This window comes from Dendrobates tinctorius, unplaced genomic scaffold (assembly GCF_039654945.1).
Source record: "Dendrobates tinctorius isolate UK_male_01 unplaced genomic scaffold, ASM3965494v1 ptg000231l, whole genome shotgun sequence".
Taxonomy (NCBI): Eukaryota; Metazoa; Chordata; class Amphibia; order Anura; family Dendrobatidae; genus Dendrobates; species Dendrobates tinctorius.
Genome location: NW_027361898.1, coordinates 27,665,589 through 27,686,426, shown reverse-complemented (window position 1 = coordinate 27,686,426; position 20,838 = coordinate 27,665,589). Strand labels below are relative to the sequence as shown.

Sequence of the window (20,838 nt, the reverse complement as noted above, 5' to 3'; positions counted from 1 at the left end):
TGATGGCAGTGCTTCTTGCAATATATTAAGAGGACAAAAACTTTGATTGCAGTGCTTCTTTAAGACAGAAAATATTGTGACTTTAAAAACATACCTTCATTAGTCAATTCTTAAGAGATTTTGCAAGCCAAAAAAACCTAAAAGATGTAGTAAGAGACATGGGGAGGAGGCAAATCTCCACACAGCTTAAAGTACACAATTATAATACTTGCAGAACCTGATGAATGGGTCATACAGTTATGGACATGTTACTCTCACAAAAAACATTGTATACGTTCATTTATCAAAGTTTGGGAATATGTAATGAAACAAAGTAAAGCTAATGAAATGGTAACAAGAACTAAAGGAAATGAACAAGAGTCAGCAACTTGATATACAGAGCACTATGCGGCAGCACATGTACAAGTCCTGACCGGACAAGAAATAGAAGCATCGATCAGATTCATGGTTCAGCTTTAAAACTTTTATTCTTATTTGAAGTTAGCAGCCTCAGGTTTATATTTGACATAATAAAACAAGAACTACGTCCCCCGCTTCACGGTCAGATACGGATAGCCATGTGTATTATGTGAATTATGAGCAAGCATCATGTCAGACAGATTGTCTGCTACACATTACAAACACTGTGCAGGGACAGTGGCCGAAGGATGGAGCGATCGCTGCTGCTGCTACAAAAAGCTATACATTTTAAAGAAAAGAGTTTTCTTGTATTTTTTATTTCATCAAGCATAGACATTTGCTATAGTTCACAAGATAAATATCTCAAATTGAAACTAAATCAACAATTTCTACAGTATGTCAATTAAAATGGGCCATCAGACATACAGAATGAGAAAGAAAAAAATCTGACAAGTGTCTTTATTTACAGAAATCCTAACGTGAGTTTTACACATGTATACTTTGTCCTTGGATTTTCAACAAACTAATCTCTGACATTTAGAATCGTTGTGTGGCCATTTCACCCTTTGGTGCTGGAAGGAATTTTTTTTTTCAGGTTTTATAATTTTTTTTAAACCTCCCAGCAGCTTTTGTAAATAATACCCAAACCCACCCACCCCCCTAGAAGTTTAGGAATTATATACAAACCTAAATTAGATTAAATTCTGTGCAAAAGGAAAACCCTCTTAAAGAAAATTAAAAATGGTCACTTGTTAGATAAAGCTATGCTGAGTCATGTACTTGATGCGTATTCACTACCACAGAGTAACATCTAGAATGCAAGGCACAGATGCATCCGACACCCCATGCTACAGTGCAGAAAGACCCTTACCAGATTATAGAGAGCAAGTTGTTTTTATTTTTTTTGGGGGGGAGGGAGTATGACTGTTGGCATTAAAAGTTAGCTTGCTTCTTGAAGATTTTATATATGTTTTACGATATGGCGGGTACCTTCAAAGTCTAAGCGGCACTAACTGACCATTTAGTTGTCACACCCTAAAAAGAGCTTTTAAAAATACTAAAAAAGAAAAAAAAAAAATATATTAAACTGCTGCTTTCAACAAACCATGTACTGAACGGATTTACAAAAAAAAAAAAAAAATCGTGTGGTCTATGACATTACCATCTCAATAATTTATAAGTGCTAAGCACAAAGGATGAAGAGAGCGGCATGTTGCCATCTCAAAGGCGACTGCTCCAACCCAAAGCCTACTATGTTGTTGGAGCAAGCAAATAACCAGCCATTGTAGAGGGTTGCCCTGGGCACAGTTTGAGAGAGCTGCACCGCTTTACTGTTTCGGAAAATCCCCTACCTGCTGGGGTGATTGCAGACACAATGTCTTTTATATTCTAATAGTGTAATCTCAGTGCCATCTGCATAGCCCTGGCATATGTATATCTGGCATCATGGTTCTGCAGTGTTAGAAACTGACTATTCATGGACGGGGGACAGGGTGGAGGGTAGGAATCCAAAACCCCAGCAACGTATTTTTTCAACCTAAACCGATTCTTTTAGTACAGCGCCACTTATTGGTCATGTCCTCTGCTGTTTTATTAAAGCATTACCTTCACCTTGGAGTAGTGAAAAAGGAAAATACAAGAGAGACCTCAACTCTTATGTTCTTAAATGATCAGATTTCACTTTAGAGCCGAGTATGCTTCACTGCATGGGATCATGTGGGTGCTGGGCAGGTGCCCCGAAGGTTAGGAGGCGTCTTATCGGTTAAAACGCACGCATAATGCAACTAGAACCCAGGAAAGCACAACATGAGCAGTTAGCTGGTGCCTATTTACAAGTATTTGCTATGCTGGCAATGCTGTCATATGGCCAGAGGATTTAAGGAAGTCTAACCATCACATATTTTCATACAAAAAAAAAAAAAAATCTGTAGGCAAAGACAATAAGCATAAAATATACCACTGCATATATTTAAGGCTATTCCTGTAATTAAACTTTGACTTAAAACACAAGTGATTCTCACAATGATCCCGCTTGAAAAGTCCAGTACTGAGGCGCTCTTCCTAGGTATCATTCCAGCACTGAGCGTTTCAGCTTCTGCTCCTGCAGGGGGTGTAAGGAATGCCATCCTTACAAAATAGATATTTTGACTGTCGTGAAATGCAATGTTTCCATAAAGTCACTTTTTCCTCGTGGACCCCGTTTCTTAACAGGTTGTGAATTGTGGAGATTTTGGGAGGGAGAATTAGAAATGTTTAATTTCAACAGGACAACTCACTCAAAGCCAAAATCCTATTTTAAGCACCACTCAAAAAGTGGTCATAAAAAGCAATTTTCTCCTTCTCCGAGCCTAGAAACGATGGCAGCTTGGTAGACAGTTTGTAGCAACCAGTTCACACAACACTTTCTCTGTTTCCAGGCATCAGAACTGCACGGCGACAGATGGGACAAGTAGAGTTTTCAGAAAGCCAGCGATCGATACAGTGGACATGGTACTCATGTGAACAGGGGAGCTTGCGGAGCTTGTTACCTTCTGTGTACTCCGTTATGCACACACTGCACGTTTTCAGGGCATCGTTTTCACCATAATTACGGGTTGAGAGGTTGTCAATTTGTTCTTTGGTGAGGCCCCTGGGTTGATCATCATCATCTTCATTAAGCAAAAAAAATTGGGCCAGCCTAAGAAATGGCAGAGATCCACTTTCTTCAAATGTTACAGATCCTCGGTTATTACGAGCTTCTCTCCGACCACCGGATGTGGAAACGATTTCTGCATTGGCCTCTTCAGGTTCGACCACTGGCATGGGAGATTCGACAGGCTCTGGCACAGGAACAGGTTGTGGGACACTTTCGATAACGGGTTCACTGGGAGCTTCTACTCCCACAGTGACTGGCTGAGAGGCAGCAGCTGGAGTGCCAGGCTCTGCATCGTTATCACTGTACATGAAGTAGCTGAGCTCTCCAAAACCAGTCATTATCTGCCGGAGCATGGTCTGTATGGCAACTGAGGTGGTCTCGCTCAGGCCTGTGTTTAGAATCCGACGGATTGGGATTCTGATAGTACTGACATATGTCCTGACTCCAGCTCGCTCTGACCGCGAGAAAGTGCGACGGAATCCTCCACGTTCACTCTCATAAGTGACTGTATTGTTGGGGGTCTGAGAGCGCGAGCGTGTCCTGTTTGCAATGCTATCCCGTTGACGATACTCGCCTGGTCGTACCCTCCTAACCTGAAGGTCTAAAACTATGGTTGGTGGCCTCTGACCAGTACCTGCACCTTCTGCATTTTCTGGAGTCTCTGCAGGAGGAGGCTGAGGGGAGGCTCTGGTCTCTGGATTTGAAAGTACTACACTAGGATTCTGAGAATCAGTGGCTAGTACTTGTTGCCTGGAAATTACATGCTGTCTAGTTCTCGAGCTTCCCTCAGCCTCAGATGAGGAACTGCTCAGGTACGCAGTCACAAGCTGCCTGGTTCTAGAGCTACCCTCTGCTTCATCAACAGTGGGAGCTTCAACAGTCTGTGATAAACTATGCAAAGCCCTGCGAGTGGGTGGCTCCACAGGTCTATTCAAAGGTGATCTGCTTCTATCAGTCCTTGCCCGGATCCTTCGCTGGTCTGGGCTACGGCTTCTTGCCCTCCTTTGACCTCTCTGAGGACTTGGTTCCTCGGTAACTACTTGCTCTTGTACCACAACAGGGGGTGCAATTTCAGGTTCCGGTTCTGGCTCTGGTTCACCCTCTAGTTCCGTCTCGGGCTCTGGTTCAGGCTCTGGTTCTGGCTCTTGTTCAGGCTCTGGTTCTGGTTCAGGCTCTGGTTCTGGCTCTGGTTCAGGCTCTGGTTCAGGCCCTGGTTCAGGCTCGGGCTCTGGTTCTCCCTCACCTTGGCTGACAACTTCCATATCTTCAGCTGCATTGGTTTCTGATGACTGATCACCTGGAGGCAGATTCTGATTAGCAGCACTACGGTTCACATTTATCTCCAAACTAAACCTAAAATCTCCACTATTCGGATTGGTTCTGCTCACTGCCCTCCATGACTGGTTGCCACGCTGGCCACTTCTTGTTGTGTTTCCTGTCTGTCTGACTGAATTCAACCAGTCAATTATTGAATCGCCATTGGAAGAGTCCTCAGTCCCCTCTCCTGTAGGAGCTTAAAAAAAAAAAAAATGCATTAAAAATAGGTTAACAGTATAGAAATTGAGAAAAAAAAACAAACAAAACAGAATTGCAGAATTGTAAATGTTAAATCAGAATGCACCTAAGGCCGGGTTCACGTCACATTTTATGCTACGGTCAGTGGCTCAGTCAGGGTTTACATTTGAAGCCTGGGAAAACGAGATTTGAACATTTGCTCAGACAGTCATTGACTATTGATGCAGACAGGGTCACTGTGCTCTGTCAGACATCAATTTGGCCATATACGCCCATTTGTTATGGGCTCCAACATGCAGCTGACCACGTTCTGGAGCATGCTTAAAAAAATAAATAAAAATAAAATATCTAATAATTCAATCTGTATATCATTAACCCCTTAATGACCAGAGCTTTTTTTAGGCTTTGCGCTTTCGTTTTTCACACCCCTTTTTTCCAGAGCCATAACTTTCCGTCAATATAGCCATGTGACGGCTTATTTTTTTGCGGGACAAGTTGTACTGTTGAACGATACCATTGGTTTTACCATATCGTGTAACAGAAAACAGGAAAAAAAATTCCAAGTGCAGTGAAACTGCAAAAAAAAAAAAAAAAAAAAAAAAAAGGTGCAATCCCACAATTATTTGTTTGGCTTTTTTGCTAGGTACACAAAATGCTAAAACTGACCTGCCATTATGATTCTCCAGGTCATTATGAGTTCATAGACACCAAACATGTCTAGGTTCTTTTTTATCTAAGTGGTGAAAAAAATTCCAAAGTTTGCTTAAAAAAAAAAAAAAAAAAAAATTTACGCAATTTTGAGACCTGTAGCATCTCCATTTTTCGTGATCTCAGTAGGGCGAGGACTTATTTTTTGCGTGCCGAGCTGACGTTTTTAATGATACCATTTTTGTGCAGATACGATCTTTTGATCGCCCATTATTACATTTTGATGCAATGTCACGGCGACAAAAAAAAGTAATTCTGGCGGTTTGACTTTTTTCCCCTCGCTATGCCGTTTAACGATCAGGTTATTTTTTTTATTTTTTATTATTGATCGGGCGATTCTAAACGTGGCAATACTAAATGTGTGTTTTTTTGTTTGTTTTATTGTTTTGAACATTTATTTTATTTATATTTAAAAAAAAAAACCTAACTTTTGGCAGGCTTCAATAGTCTCCATGACAGATTAGAAGCTACTATAACTCGATCGGCTCAGCTACATACAGGCGATGATCAGTTTGTAAGAGATTATATATATATATATATATATATATATATATATATATATATATATATATATATATATATATATATATATATATACACACACACACTCACTGGCCACTTTATTAGGTACACCATGCTAGTAACGGGTTGGACCCCCTTTTGCCTTCAGAACTGCCTCAATTCTTCGTGGCAGAGATTCAACAAGATGCTGGAAGCATTCCTCAGAGATTTTGGACCATATTGACATGATGGCATCACACAGTTGGCGCAGATTTGTCGGCTGCACATCCCTGATGCGAATCTCCCATTCCACCACATCCCAAAGATGCTCTATTGGATTGAGATCTGGTGACTGAGGAGGCCATTTGAGTACAGTGAACTCATTGTCATGTTCAAGAAACCAATCTGAGATGATTCGAGCTTTATGACATGGCGCATTATCCTGCTGAAAGTAGCCATCAGATGCCTGTTCTTAGCTGAGAGGAGTGGTACCCAGTGTGGTCTTCTGCTGCTGTAGCCCATCTGCCTCAAAGTTCGACGCACTGTGCGTTCAGAGATGCTCTTCTGCCTACCTTGGTTGTAACGGGTGGCAATTTGAGTCACTGTTGCCTTTCTATCAGCTCGAACCAGTATGCCCATTCTCCTCTGACATCAACAAGGCATTTCCGGCCACAGAACTGCCGCTCACTGGATTTTTTTTCTTTTTCGGACCATTCTCTGTAAACCCTAGAGATGGTTGTGCGTGAAAATCCCAGTAGATCAGCAGTTTCTGAAATACTCAGACCAGCCCTTCTGGCACCAACAATCATGCCACGTTCAAAGGCACTCAAATCACCTTTCTTCCCCATACTGATGCTCGGTTTGAACTGCAGGAGATTGTCTTGACCATGTCTACATGCCTAAATGCACTGAGTTGCCGCCATGTGATTGGCTGATTAGAAATTAAGTCTTAACACACAGTTGGACAGGTGTACCTAATAAAGTGGCCAGTGAGTGTATAATATATATATATATATATATATATATATATATATATATATATATATATATATATATATATATATATATATATATATATATCTATATATATCTATCTATCTCTCTCTCTCTATCTCTATCTCTCTCGGAATTACTCACTTGTTATGAGCGCCGACCACTGGGTGGCGCTCACAGCAAAGTGGCAGTGACAATCAGAGGTCTTCAGGAGAACTCAGGTTATCATGCCAACCCACCGATGACCCGCGATCACGTGATGGGGCTCACCAGTGGGTAGATATCCGGGCCGATTGCCGGAATCGCATGTTGAATGCCGCTGTCCGTTTGACAGCGGCATTTAACGGGTTGATAGCCACGGATGGATCGCGATTCCACCCGCGGCTGTTCAAAACAGCTGCCTTGTGCCAGGAAAGATGTGGGCTCACCGCCGGAGCCCATATCAAAGGGAGGGAGTCCGACATCAGCGTACTATTATTGTTAGGTGTAGTTCACATTGCATTTTAGCCCACGGTCAGTGGCCAAGTCAGGGCTGACGTCTGTAACTCTGGAAAACTGATGGAGCCATTGTCTTTAACCCCTTACTTACGGAATAGTATGTCAGCTGGCGGTATCCCCCGCTTTGATGAGGCTCCGGCGGTGAGCCCGCATCAAAGCCGGGATATGTCAGCTGTTTTAAACAGCTGACATGTGCCCGCAATAGGTGCGAGTGGAATCGCGATCCACTCGCGCCTATTAACTAGTTAAATGCCGCTATCAAACGCTGACAGCGACATTTAAATGGCGCTTTTGGCCACCGGGCTGGAAATACGCGTCAGCATAACAACCAGAGGTCTCAGACTTCTATGGTTGTTGACGCCGGATTGCTGTTAGCACCACCCTGTGGTCGGTCCTCATAGCAATGTTGCCATTCTGCTACATAGAGGCAATCTGAGTATCGCCTCTTTGCAGCAGAGCCTCTCAAGCTATGGCAGCTTCTAGCTTCCCATTGAAGCATGCCAAAAGTTTAAAATTTATTTTTTTTCATATTTTTAAAAACAAGTTTAAATTATCCCCCTTTAGCCCCACTCAAAATTAAATAAAAGACAGACATTTGGTATCGCCGCGTTCAGAATCACCCGATCAATAAAATTTTTTTTTTTTTTTTTTTTAAAAAAAAAGGATTTTTTTTCCCCGTTTTCAAGTACCTGATATGGTAAAACCAAGGGTGTAGTTCAAAAGTACAACTTGTCCCGTAAAAAACAAGCCCTGACATGGCCATATTGACGGAAAGATAAATTTATGGCTCTGGGAAGGAGGTGAACGAAAGGCGAAACCGCAAAAACGAATCTACCTCTGGAAATTAAGGGGTTAAAAGAAGTGTCCAAGACTTCAAAGCGAACCTGTCATCAGGATTTTGCTACGCAAACTACAGGCATTGTCAGGTTGGCGCTGTTACACTGATTAAAATGATACCTGGGTTGAAGAAATTTGTCTTAATGTTGTTTAATGTATTACTATTGTGGCTTAAATGACAGGTCACTGAACATTCAATGACCCGCCTCCTATTTTAAGTACTGCGCTTGTGCAGTTAATACCGTGGTCTTTAAAAAAAAAATTCTGATTCCAGCTAAATGTTGCTGACGCATGCCCAGTACCATCTATCGCTGACTGGTAGATGCTACTGTGCATGCGTCGCCATTTTGGTGGAGTTAAATTTTGCATTTTTCTATTTGCTCCAACAAAATGGCGGTGGCGCATGCGCCCCAACCATCGACAAGTAATGCTCTCAATCTACATAAGCGTTGAGTGTTACTTTTTCCTTTTTTTTTTTTTTTTTTTTTTTTTTATTAAAGAAGACTGCAATATTAACTGCACAAGAGCAGTATTTAAAATAGGAGCCAGGTCACTAAAGATTCAGTGACCGGTAATTTAAACCCACAATGATAAATATGAGGCCAGAGCAGGGTGGATGAAAATCAATGTTTAAAAAAAAAAAAAAAAAAAAAAAAAAACGATTTTTTTGATTTAAATCGGATTTTTTTTTATTTAAATCGGATTTTTTTTTATTTAAATCGGATTTTTTTTATTTAAATCAGATTTTTTTCAATAAACTGCTTTTTGAGGAAAATATTTTACCATCCAAAGGTTCTGCCATCATGAGATAAAGCTGAGTTGTTTAACTCAGTAGAATAAAGGCTGTATATGTGTAACATTCACAATGCCATGCTCTTCCAAAGGTTTCTGTAGGATTAGTGGGCAGTTTCTCTCCTATATTATCACAGACGCTCGCTTTACTTGCGCAGTTCTCAAAACTGAATTTGACTTCGCAGAGGTCCCAGCCTCTTCTTCATGGCAAAAATGTTACAACATGAACAGAGTTGAGAAAAAGACCTTAATCCTATTGTTCTACAAACCTATGAATTCAGAATCAACCCCTTCAGTGCCAAGTCCAAGAAGTTAGACAATATGTTTCTGATTGTTTGGAGTGGAATAGATCTGCACAACACAAGAAGAATGTGAATCTAAGTGTGAGGAGGAGGAAGGGCAAGCAGACAAGAAAATGAAAGTGAAACTTTGAGCACAATACTGCAGCATAGCCACAGACAGACAAGTCTGGATCTGTTTGTGTGTACGATCTGAGGTTTATTACATTCTTTCCTTATAATGGCAGCAGGCCGTAAAAGAGACCCAGTTTGGGAATATTTTAATGAAGCTCCTTCGCCTATCGGTAAGGCAGGCATGCGTGCAAAATGCAAACGATGCAACAAAGAGATGCAAGGCCTGGTGGCGCGAATGAGGCAACATCATGAGAAGTGCGGTGATGAAGATGACCAAAGAAACACTTCTGAACAGGCAGGATCTTCAGGTTGGTAAACATTTTTATTGAATCCTATTTCTAAAGACTGAACTGTCACGTGTGAGAAAAATTATATCTCTTATTATTACTGCATGTTACTGTCATTTGGTACAGTTATGAAGAAAAACAAATATTCCTTTTGGGGCAGGGGCAGTGATGTGTTGTGTACAATAAGCAGAAATTGTATAAACAATAAAATAACAGCATTGACTTTTTTTGTTTAGGGGAATTCATGGATTCTGGAAACTATCCACCTCCAAGATCACCATCATCCTGTTCTACAGAGTTTCAGAGTTATCCATCCAGGATAGTGCTTCATTAGCAGCAGCATCATCATCATCAGACACCCACAGCCACATATCACCATCACCCAAAAGGAAGAAAAAAATCTTTACCTCCTGGAACCACCATAGATCGGTTTGTGATAAGAACTAGCAGATTAGAAAAAGAGTTGATTGATGAAAAAATTGCCCAGTTTATTTATGCAACAAACTCTTCTTTCCGTCTGACTGAGAACCCACATTTCATTAATATGGTTCAGTCACTGAGACCAGGATACAGTCCACCCAGCAGAGCTGATGTTGCAGGGAAACTGCTGGATCAAGTGTATGACAGAGAAATGAGCAATGTGCAACAGCTCTGGAGGGTAAAATTGTTAACCTAAGTATTGATGGGTGGAGTAATGTCCACAATGATCCTATTGTATGTGCTTGTATAACAGAAGGTGGTAAAGTCTTCCTTGCACAAACAACTGATACGTCAGGAAATGCACACACAGCAGAATACTTACAAGAAGTGGCAGTAAAAGCTATAACGACATGTGAACAAAAATTCAAATGTCTAGTACGCAGTTTGGTCACTGACAATGCTGCAAACGTATCCAAGATGAGAAGAGATTTAGAAGAGCAGGGAGGGAATACAAAGCTGCTAATAACATATGGTTGCAGTGCTCATTTGCTGCACCTCTTAGCCAAAGACTTAAGTGTTCCAGAAATAAAGGCTAATGTTGTTGAAATTGCTAAATACTTCCGTAATAATCATTTTGCTGCAGCAGCTCTGAAAAGGATGGGTGGAACCAAGCTAACGCTCCCACAAGATGTTAGATGGAACTCTGTGGTGGACTGTTCTGAGCAGTATATCAAAAACTGGCCTATTCTGATGACACTTTGTGAAGAAAATCGAGATAAAATAGATGGCACTGTCACGGCCAAAATCCTCAACATTGGGCTTAAGAGAAATGTTGAACATATGCTGAGCTTCCTGAAACCCATCTCTCAAGCTTTAAACAAAATACAGAAAAATAGCTGTTTTATTGCGGATGCTGTTGAAATTTGGAAGGAACTGAGTGAACACTTAAAAACAGAACTACACATGGACAGAATTAAATTACAAGCAGTAAACAAACGAATGGGACAAGCACTGACTCCAGCTCATTTTTTGGCAAATATTGTCAATATCCAATATCAGGGTCAAAACCTAAGTGCTGAGGAAGAGGAGTTAGCTATGACATGGGTATCCAGCAATCATCCATCTTTAATGCGAACTATAATAAACTTCAGAGCTAAGGGGGAACCATTCAAGAAATATATATGTTTGCTGAAGATATTTTAAGGAAGGTCACACCAGTAAACTGGTGGAAGTCACTTAAGCGCTTGGATTTAGAGACTGTTCAAGTAATGATTTCACTTTTAACAGCAGTAGCTTCTTCTGCAGGCGTTGAAAGAATATTCTTTTCCTTTGGACTCATTCATTCTAAATTGAGAAATCGGTTGGGACCCAATAAAGCAGGAAAGCTTGTTTTTCTTTTCCAGATTATGAATAGGAACAAAGAAGATGATGATGAAGATGACGACAAGTGAGCTACAGAGGACAGCAGGGACAGTAGTATTTAAGTTTTTCATGTGTCGGCTGGGCTGACAGTCTAAGTTTCTTAAAATATATATATATATATACTGTATTTTGTTTAGCCAAATTAGTTAACAAACATGGATGTTTGTTTAAGCAAATAACTTATGCTGTAATGTTGTTATTGTTTCAGTTGAATAAATCTATTTAAATTGTTATTAAGGTCAGGATTATTTTTCTCCTTCCTAAGTACAACAGAACAGTGGTGTCCAAATATGAATGATTAACCCATTAAACTGGGGAGAAAAAAGTTATATAAAAAGTGATTCTAAAAATCTTCATCTACTTGCATGTTAAAGTAGCAAGAACTAGTTTAGGTAGAAACTTTGATTTAAATCACTGATTTAAATCAAGCCTTACTGACTAGTGATTTAAATCGTGATTTAAATCAGTTAGATTTAAATCAAATCCACCCTGGGCCAGAGCAAGAAAAAAAAAAAGCCACCCTGGAAACCCCCCCCCCCCCCCCCCAGGCCACCCCGAAGCATGAGAACCTCAACTCAAAACTGAAACTACAGATTAAACAAGAACCACAAGTCAGATTTCTTCAACCCATGCATCATTTTAATCATTTAATCAGTAACAGCGCCAACCTGACAATGCTTGTTTACTTATCAAAATACGGATGACAGGTTCACTTTAACACTGATGCGTACCCTTAGAATAGATCATCAATATCTTATCAGTGGAGGTGCAACGCCCACCATCCACACCCATCTCAGCTGTTCCCGATGACGTCCAGAACTACTGCACAGCTCCAATAACTGTACAGTGACCGCAGTTGGGTACTGAAACTCTGTCCCTTATTCGAAACAATAGGGGGCAGAAGTGCAGTACCTGGCAGCGGGTACTATTCAGCTAAAGGAGCTTTGCAGCTCCGCAACTGAGCAGTTCCAGCTGCCACTGTGAACAGTTAATCGGCAGGGATGCCAGATCTCTACCGACCATGCATTGACCTTAGGGATAGGCCATCAATGTTAATATCCCAGACAAGGCCTTTAACTAAAGTGACACATTTATGACTTGTATGCCTTACATGCTCCCCCCGCCCAATCAGCGGTAAAATGTGTCAATTAACAAATGGGCACATTTTAACAAATGGGTACATTTTAATATATTTTGTGCTTTAACTGCCTCCTCCGGGTCTTCTCAATTTACCAATGTCTGACAATACTGCACATGAAATCAAACTTAGCCTCTAATAAATGGCCAGTTTCTTTAGACTCTCCAATCACAGTCACAAATTTATGTCCTGCAAATACAAAGTCTTGCAACAAGCTGCATGGTAAGGCCCCTATACACAGAATATTGGCTGAGCCTGCAGAAGTCAATGTGTTCGGCCCATGGTCTAATGCATACGGGGTCACCAGCTGACTGGTGGTCGGGAGGGATGTCAATTGTGCATATTCTATTTCAGTATTACCATCACAATGTTCTCCCAGAGATCAGCCCCTCAGCCTAACCAAAAAAACAGATTTCATAACCCCCTTGCAATATTAGTATTTGCTAGTGCTAATTAATATGCCATGCAAGTTTGTTATTTGTTAAGTACCTCTGTTTTCAGCATTTGGTTGAGGTGGTCCATCTTTAATTTGCTGCAACCTTCTCAGCAGCTCCTCCTTAGTAATTTCCCCTAAAGTGAGAAATAAAAAAAAATAAGTCAGATGTAAAGATATGAACCAACAAGCAAAAAAAAAAAAAAAAAAAAAAAAACCTATAACACAAAAACAATTCCACTTCCAGATGAGAAGCGCAACATTTTAAAAACACATGAAAATTATTTCAAGCTCATTTTGACTTAAGCAAAAGATTAGACTAGTACAAATTGCAAAGAAAGTCTCAGACGTGGTTTCAAATGGTCAACCTTCAACATTGTCAGAAACTGTACGTTTGTAGTGACAAGCCATTTTCAAGAGGAAAAAAAATGCTTTTATCCATCCATCCACATACAAACAAGAACAACCCAAAGCTCCTAGCTGGGGGAAGGCAAAAATCCCCACACTTCTCCATCACATCCCAATGAGAGCAGATGAGCAGGAAGTGCGGATCTGGGGACACATGTACAGGAGCTATTCTTACTGAAGGGTCAAGAGCACTCGTGTTTATGAGGCTAAATTCCTATGAGTATTTTAGGTGTATTTTGTACACAAAAACAGCGTCTTACAATTCTAGAAAGTTTATGGAATTTACAGACCTCTCGTGCCCACTGTGCTTTTTTTTTTGCGCTGAAGAAACTAACCTGGGGTGAGATCTTTAAATCTGCAACATGTCAATGTCTATTCATATCTTTCAGTATATATACATTTTGTGTGTGGATTTTTCTCCATTGACTTGAATGAATTTTTATTACTAGGCTTCCTGTAGTGCATTAGTATTGGGATCAGGAATTTTTTAAAGATGGCTACTTTTTCTATGATAATTTCCATGACTAGCTATGAATTCATACCCAGTATACTTCCTCTAGAGCAGTGTTCCCCAACTCCGGTCCTCAGGAGCCACCAACAGGTCATGTTTTCTGGGTTTCCTTTGTATTGCACAGGTGATACTTGCATCACCTGAACAGGTAATAATTCCATCACCTGTGCAAGGCTAAGGAAATCCTGAAAACATGACCTGTTGGTGGCTCTTGAAGACCGGAGTTCGGGAACACTGCTCTAGAGCAAAGAGCCAAATCTTGTGGATTAAACATTTAACAGCAAGAAGCAAGCAGACAATACTGAAATTCTTGTCTGGTGCAATGTAACGCCGAACACAATGTTCAACAGTAACTTAACCTGACATTTTTCAAGTTCAGAAAATTTCTTACAGGTCTCCATGCGAAGTTTGCAGAAACAGCACAAAAAAGACAAAGTAACAATTGTTGTGCTTGTATGCTCACAGTTGACCAAATTGGCTGTACCTGGAGTTCCTAATAAATTATTGTCCCTCATCAACCGGTAGTCCTCTTCATTTAAGTTATTCACAAACTGATAGAAAGCTTCTTCTCTGTCCAGCCGATCCATCTGACTCTGGCGCTGAGAATCGGATTGTTCAGAACTTCCCTTCCCAGGTGAATCCGTATTCTCCATGTTGATTTATGGATGTAAAGGTGAATCTGTCTAAGAGACAAGTTATGTAAGAAATGAGACTTGTTACATCAGCAACGATCGAGTGAAGGTTTCCAGTACATGTAACAATAGCAGAATGCAAGGAAATACTGGAGAAATCTCTGTCCTCTAAGGATGAAAACACACAGCATTTTCGTGGAAATATCACTCTCACTGCACTGTGGTCAGTTTTTTTTTAAACATTTAACGTTATGTAAACGCATTTCTTTCCCCTCTGCCCGTGGCTGCTGTTAAACCTTGTTGTCAATCACTGACAGCGTGATTTAAAACGCACCAGCAAGTCACAAATACCGCCCCATCTGCACCAGTCACGTGATCGCGGGGCGCCAATGGGTTGACATGACAGCCACTGGTCTGCAGAAGAATCCGATACCCGTCATTGTGAATCTCCTGTGAACGCCGACTCGTGCTCAGCGTTCATAAGAGATCATGATTTATGCTATAAATAGCAAAGCACAGGTGATTGGACGATCGCAGCTTCAAGTCCCCTAGGGAGACAATTCAGCAGAAAGTGTGTGTGTAATTTTTTTTCACCACTTTAAAAAAAAAAAAAAAAAAGCCTTTGTATGGGTGGTTTCTGCATACTCGTATTGACCTGGAGAATCATATTGCCAAGTCATTTTTACCATATAGTGAACATGGCTTCATGTTCGGATGGTACCCAGGGTCTGGAGGAGAGGAGACTCTCCTCCATGCCCTGGGTACCATATTCCTGTTAAAAAATAGAATGAAAATAAATAGGGATATACTTACCCTCTGTCGGCCCCCGGAGTCCTCCCGGCCCTCAGCGGTGCTTTGCGACAAAATGACTTTTTACGTCGCGGTACGTCACAAGCGGGAGCGCCGCTGAGGAGATTGGGGGCCGACAGAAGGTGAGTATATCCATTTTTTTAAAAAAAAAAATGTAACATTTACTATTGATGTTGCATAGGCAGCATCAATAGTAAAAAGTTGGTCACACTTGTCAAGCACTATGCTTGACAAGTGTGACCAACCTGTCACTTTCCCAAGCGATGCTTCAAATCGCTTGGAAAAGCGCTAGCATTCTGCAAGGTAAAAACACTTGCAAAACGCTTGTGTTTTGCGGGAAAACGCATGCAAATTCCGCATGCGTTTTATCCACGGCGGGGAGTTGCGGAAATGCTGCAGACAATTCCGCAGCATTTCTGCAACGTGGGCACATAGCCTTAAAGTTTCAGCAAAGCCTATGAGATTTCAGAAATCTCATTCAGTTTTTTTTGTCATTGGTAATTTGTGCTTTGCATAGTTTTTTGGACACATGTCACTTTCAGCGTTTTTCACCCATTGGAAGGAAAGGGTAATGAAAAAAAAAAAAGCAAGTACAGCAGTATATGAAACCTATTTGTGATTTTTACAGGTTTACCATCTTGTCTTGGTCACCTGACATGGCAGTTGGGATTAGTACAGATTAATTAAATGAGTGATGCATACAAAGTAAACACTGGCCGACAAAGGGGAGATTCAACACTGCTTGTAGCTGACCAAGGTGTGACACTGCACAATGCTTGAGCAAATCAATGGCAGACCAAAGTGTGAATAGACTGCCAGTGTCTTAAGAATCCAATTTCACATAGCGACGCACCAGCGATCCTGACAACTATACGACCTGGTAAGGATCGCTGGTGCGTCGCCACATGGTCGCTAGTAAGCTGCCAAACAAGCAGATCTTTTCAATGACGCAGCAATGATCCAGTGATCCGTATAACGACCTCAGCGGTCGTTGGTACCTTGTGACACACCAGCTATTTTGAACGATTCCAGCCTGCGTCCCTGAGTCGCCAACGAGATCGCTCGTTGGCGTCAAACACAGCGATGCTTGCTGGCCAGCGGGACGCCGATGATGAAAAAATGGCTCAGGACATTCCAGCACGATCAGCGATAACCAGCGGGGGGCCGGTCGCCGCTATGTGTCACATGTAGCGAGATCGCTGTTGCGTCACAAAATCGGTGACGCTTCAGCGATCTCACTAGCGATCTCGCTATGTGAGACGGGACCTTTAGGTAAATTATTCCAGGCCAATTCACCTCCCACACTGTTACATTTGTAGTGTATTTTTTCATTAACATATGCCTTGTATTGGTGACCTGTGTTCATGCATCTGTGGTGGAAGCAAAGCTGAACTTTAGGATCCACAAAAAGGCAAACATGCGTTGTTGACGATGCTTTTCTGCAGGTTTTGCTGCAGAAAAAAAGCCGCCTAGTGTGAACTTAGCCTAAAACTACTTGAGAGCTTAATCATCAGTTGAGCACTGAATGCAGAGTAATGATAAACACAATCATTTGTAATCTCCACATTTCCATAATTAAAAGGGTTGTCCAGGTTTACCACAAAAGTCTTAAGTCACTCTTTGTGGTTGTAGACTTATCAAACCTCAGCGTGTGCAACTCGCTGGTAGGGAGACCAAGAGGTGATGTGACAGCAAATATGCAATATTCAAACTATACACCCACAGCCTCATTCAATTCACTTGCATTAAGTGAGGCCATGAAAGTAGCTTGGCGTTACATTGACTTGGTGGTGGAACCAGTGGTATGGCCATTCACCAAAGTGTCCCAGGAGCTATTTGATAGGACAACACCAGAATGCATGTTTCTCGTACTACTGTGTAGCCTAAACCTGCAGCACCTGCGGACGTGTCTTCTATCGAGCACATCTGGGACATCATTGGTCGTCAATTACAAATGGAGCTGCCAGCAGCGGATCTTGATGAATTGCATTACCAATCTCATTTAGTATGGCAAAACAATCCTAGGACGTCCACTAGTACCCTTCATTGATAGCAGCCAAGGCTGCAAGTGCCAGGATTTCTGCCATGTGGCACTCATACTCCATAATTAGTTATTGCTTTGAAAAGGTTCTCGCTTTTCATCAATAGCATATCATTAAGATGTCTATCCATTTCATAATTTCCACAACTTTTCCTCCTCGGTTTTGCAATTTCAATATTGAGTGTACATAAAGGTCTTTTCTGGTCATTAGACCCACAATCGGCCCAGGACTTGTGCCCATACAGATAAAATGAAGTTCACAGGACCAATAAAACTGTTAGAGGGGAGTTGGGAGGCGCCATAATCATCAGATGTCGTGGGAAGTCACGGCTTGGGAAGTTTTACTTTAAACAGAAGATCTTTTTATTCTACCTGGAGATAACGCGCCACCAGAGAAGTCTGACAGCAGCTTAGTCCCTTCACCCTGAGGCAAACACATGAACACCAAGGGTTCGTTTACACGGACGGTTCGTGGCTAGTGCTGGGCGAGTAGCATGGTTGCTCGGGTGATCTCCGAGGATTTTGGTGTGCTCAGAGATTTAGTTTTCGTCGTCTTATCTGCATGTTTTGCGACTTGCAGACAGGCTGAATACATGTGGGAATCCCTAACAAACAGGCATTCCACACATGTATTCAAGCTGTCTAGCAGTCACAAATCATGCAGCTGAGATGACGAAAACAATCTTCGAGCACGCCAAAATACTCGGAAGAAACCCGAGCAACGAGTATACTCGCTCATCACTAATCATGGCACTAAATAGCCGGCGATGAGTAAACATTTACCGATAGGCAACTGTCATTCACAATAATCTTTCAGCATAAACCCACATAAACCCAGCTTCGTCCAGAGTCTGGAAATGTAGGAGAGTGGATAATCACGAACAAGTGTTAATAGTCTGAAAAAGCGATCCTATCTGCCCATTGGATAGTTTATATCTGCAAAAAGTCATTGTTCATCAGCAGCACATAGTCCTGTGTAAAGGGGATATGTTGCCAACAGCATGATACTGTATGGGGGCAGAACAATCGTGAGAAACAACTTCTAGCCAATTGGTGTTCACTAAGCTGCATTCATGGGCTGAATTGGCACATCTAAGTTATATGGGCACCTTTAGTCCGTTGAAGGGTTCTAGTCCTGTCTCTCAGACTTTACTACGACAAGAAAAAAAAAAAAAAAAAAGAGGAATCAGTGGAAATAGAACACGGCCTTTAGGTTGCTGGCAACAGCAATGTCTTGAAGGGGCATGTCACAGTTTTTAGACTTTAATGACTGTTCAAGACTAGAGAGTACCCCACACAAGCTTTGTAACCAGGTAAGGGATCAGCATATGGTCGCTCAAACACAGATCTACAGAAACAGTGACACTAAAGAGCCGTGTACCTAGCAGTACCTTTCTAGGGAGAGGCAGACACTAATATCTCCCCACTCAATTTTCCAGTGCTTCTTTCACCCTCGCCTTTTCCTCCCCTCCTTGCTGGACATATAAGGGCTTGATTTTTTCAGGATTTGCTGCATTTCTGAATGACATTAATTTTACCATTCACGGTACTGGTAAAAAAAAAAATCCAAGTGAAGTAACATTGTTTCCCCCCCCCTTCACCTCCCAAAATGCAGTTCCATCATTTGGAAAATCTACGTGCCTGTACACTGTCAGTAGTGGGCTGGGGAGTGTTTTTTTTTTTTTTCCAGTTTCAGGTCCTGAAACATGCCTGAAGAAAAAAAAGTCCAAGTAACTAGTGATGGGCGAGTAGCATTGTTGCTCGGGTGTCCTCCGAGTATTTTGGCATGCTCGGAGATTTAGTTTTCGTTGTCTCAGCTGCATGATTTGCAGACAGGCTGAATACATGTGGGAATTCCCTAACAAACATACATTCCACACATGTATTAAAGCTGTCTAGCAGTCACAAAACATGCAGCTGAGACAACAAAAACTAAATCTCTGAGCATGCCAAAATACTCGGAGACCACATGAGCATGCTCGGGGAAACCGGAGTAATGAGTATACTCGCTCATCACTACAAGTAACATCTTTTGAAGCAGCTCAAAAACTAAGCACCGTCCAATAAGAAGGCTGAAAATAAAATCTTCAAGAATAACTTATTTTATAGATCAATAGTTCAGGTGAGAATGAGCTTTGTTTCTTATTCTCATATCAGAGAAACCTGGTTCTTTTTTCTCATGGTCTGATATTTCAGTTTCAAAATCTGTGTTGGGTTGAATGTATGTCTGCCTCTAGCTCCTCCCTAGAGGAGGCAGAGTACCAACTGTCATCTTCTCTATCAGCAATGGAATAATCAGCTGTGTTCACTGAAAACAGATTTTACCTAAAGGCCCCGTCACACTAAGCGACTTACCAGCGATCCCGACACCGATATCAAGGTGTCAGGATCACTAGTAAGTCGCTATGTGATCGCTGGTGAGCTGTCACACAGACAGCTTCACCAGCGATCAGCACAGCGATGCCGAGCGCCCGCCATCGCTGTAAAAATAGAATCAAAATAAAAAATATAGTTATTCTCACCTTCCGACGTCCCGTTCAGCCATCCTGCCTCTCTCCACGCTCTGCTCCCAGTGATCCTTTGCACGAATGACTGCGAAATGTCACGGTCTCGCGGGATAACAGTCTCGCGGCCATTCGTGCAAAGGATCACTGGGACCGGAGCGTGGAGAGAGGCAGGATGGCTGAACAGGACGTCGGAAGGTGAGAATAACTATTTTTTTTTATTATTTTTTTACACCTGATCGCTGGTCTCCCGCCTGTCACTCGCAGCGATGCGTGCTGGCCAGCGGGAGACCAGCGACCAAAGAAATGTCCAGAGGTTTCTTCCAGCGATCCCGGCAGGGGGGCCGCTCTCTGATCGCTGTCACACATAGCGATCTCGCTGGTGAGATCGCTGCTACGTCACAAAAGTTGTGACTCAGCAGCGATCTCGCTACCGAGATCGCTTAGTGAGACGGGGCCTTAAGAATTGAGAATGAAAGATCAGGAAGAAAGAGAAGCAGATTTGTCTAGTAAGATCTTTTACAAATGTTGCTTATTTTCATGTGTACTATTGATTTAGGAAATAAAAATTAACATGACTTTTTCAGGAAAAAAGCTCTTCAAAAGTGCTTAACGCAATAAAAAACACCCAAAGGAGGAACGTTTCCTGAAGTGGTTTACACTTGAAAGTCATTTCTTACAGCCTCAAGAAAACCTCAGTCTGCACATGTGTGATACTTATGTGATATGAATGATGTATGATTGATATTAGAAAAGGTATCCAGATGGTAGGTAGGTGATCACGGGTCTTATTATTCCTTTTCAAAAGTATTCAGTACAACATTACAAGAGACTGGGGATTTGACCGCTGAATGACCTCTCTGAGTACATGATTAGGACATGCAGAAGGAATGTGAAAAACAACCATACAGCGCTTGCGTAACACGAGCAGAGCACAAGTT

General features: G+C 41.7%; 1 protein-coding gene across 2 annotated transcripts in view; it reads right to left on the bottom strand.

Annotated features, from left to right (window-relative positions):
• Positions 1-448: 448 nt before the first annotated feature.
• The window catches only part of RLIM (ring finger protein, LIM domain interacting), a 34,198-nt gene continuing 13,808 nt past the window's right edge, over positions 449-20,838 (bottom strand). Inside the window, exons 2-4 of one of the 2 annotated variants that reach the window (XM_073556212.1) lie at positions 14,395-14,589; positions 13,048-13,128; positions 449-4,547 (exon numbers count right to left, since the gene is read on the bottom strand). In XM_073556212.1, the coding sequence (XP_073412313.1) occupies positions 2,791-4,547; positions 13,048-13,128; positions 14,395-14,563 (2,007 nt within the window). In that variant the 5' untranslated portion in view covers positions 14,564-14,589 and the 3' untranslated portion in view covers positions 449-2,790. Of the gene's footprint in view, positions 4,548-13,047; positions 13,129-14,394; positions 14,594-20,838 lie in introns of both variants that reach the window. The other variant, XM_073556211.1, reaches the window with a different exon arrangement.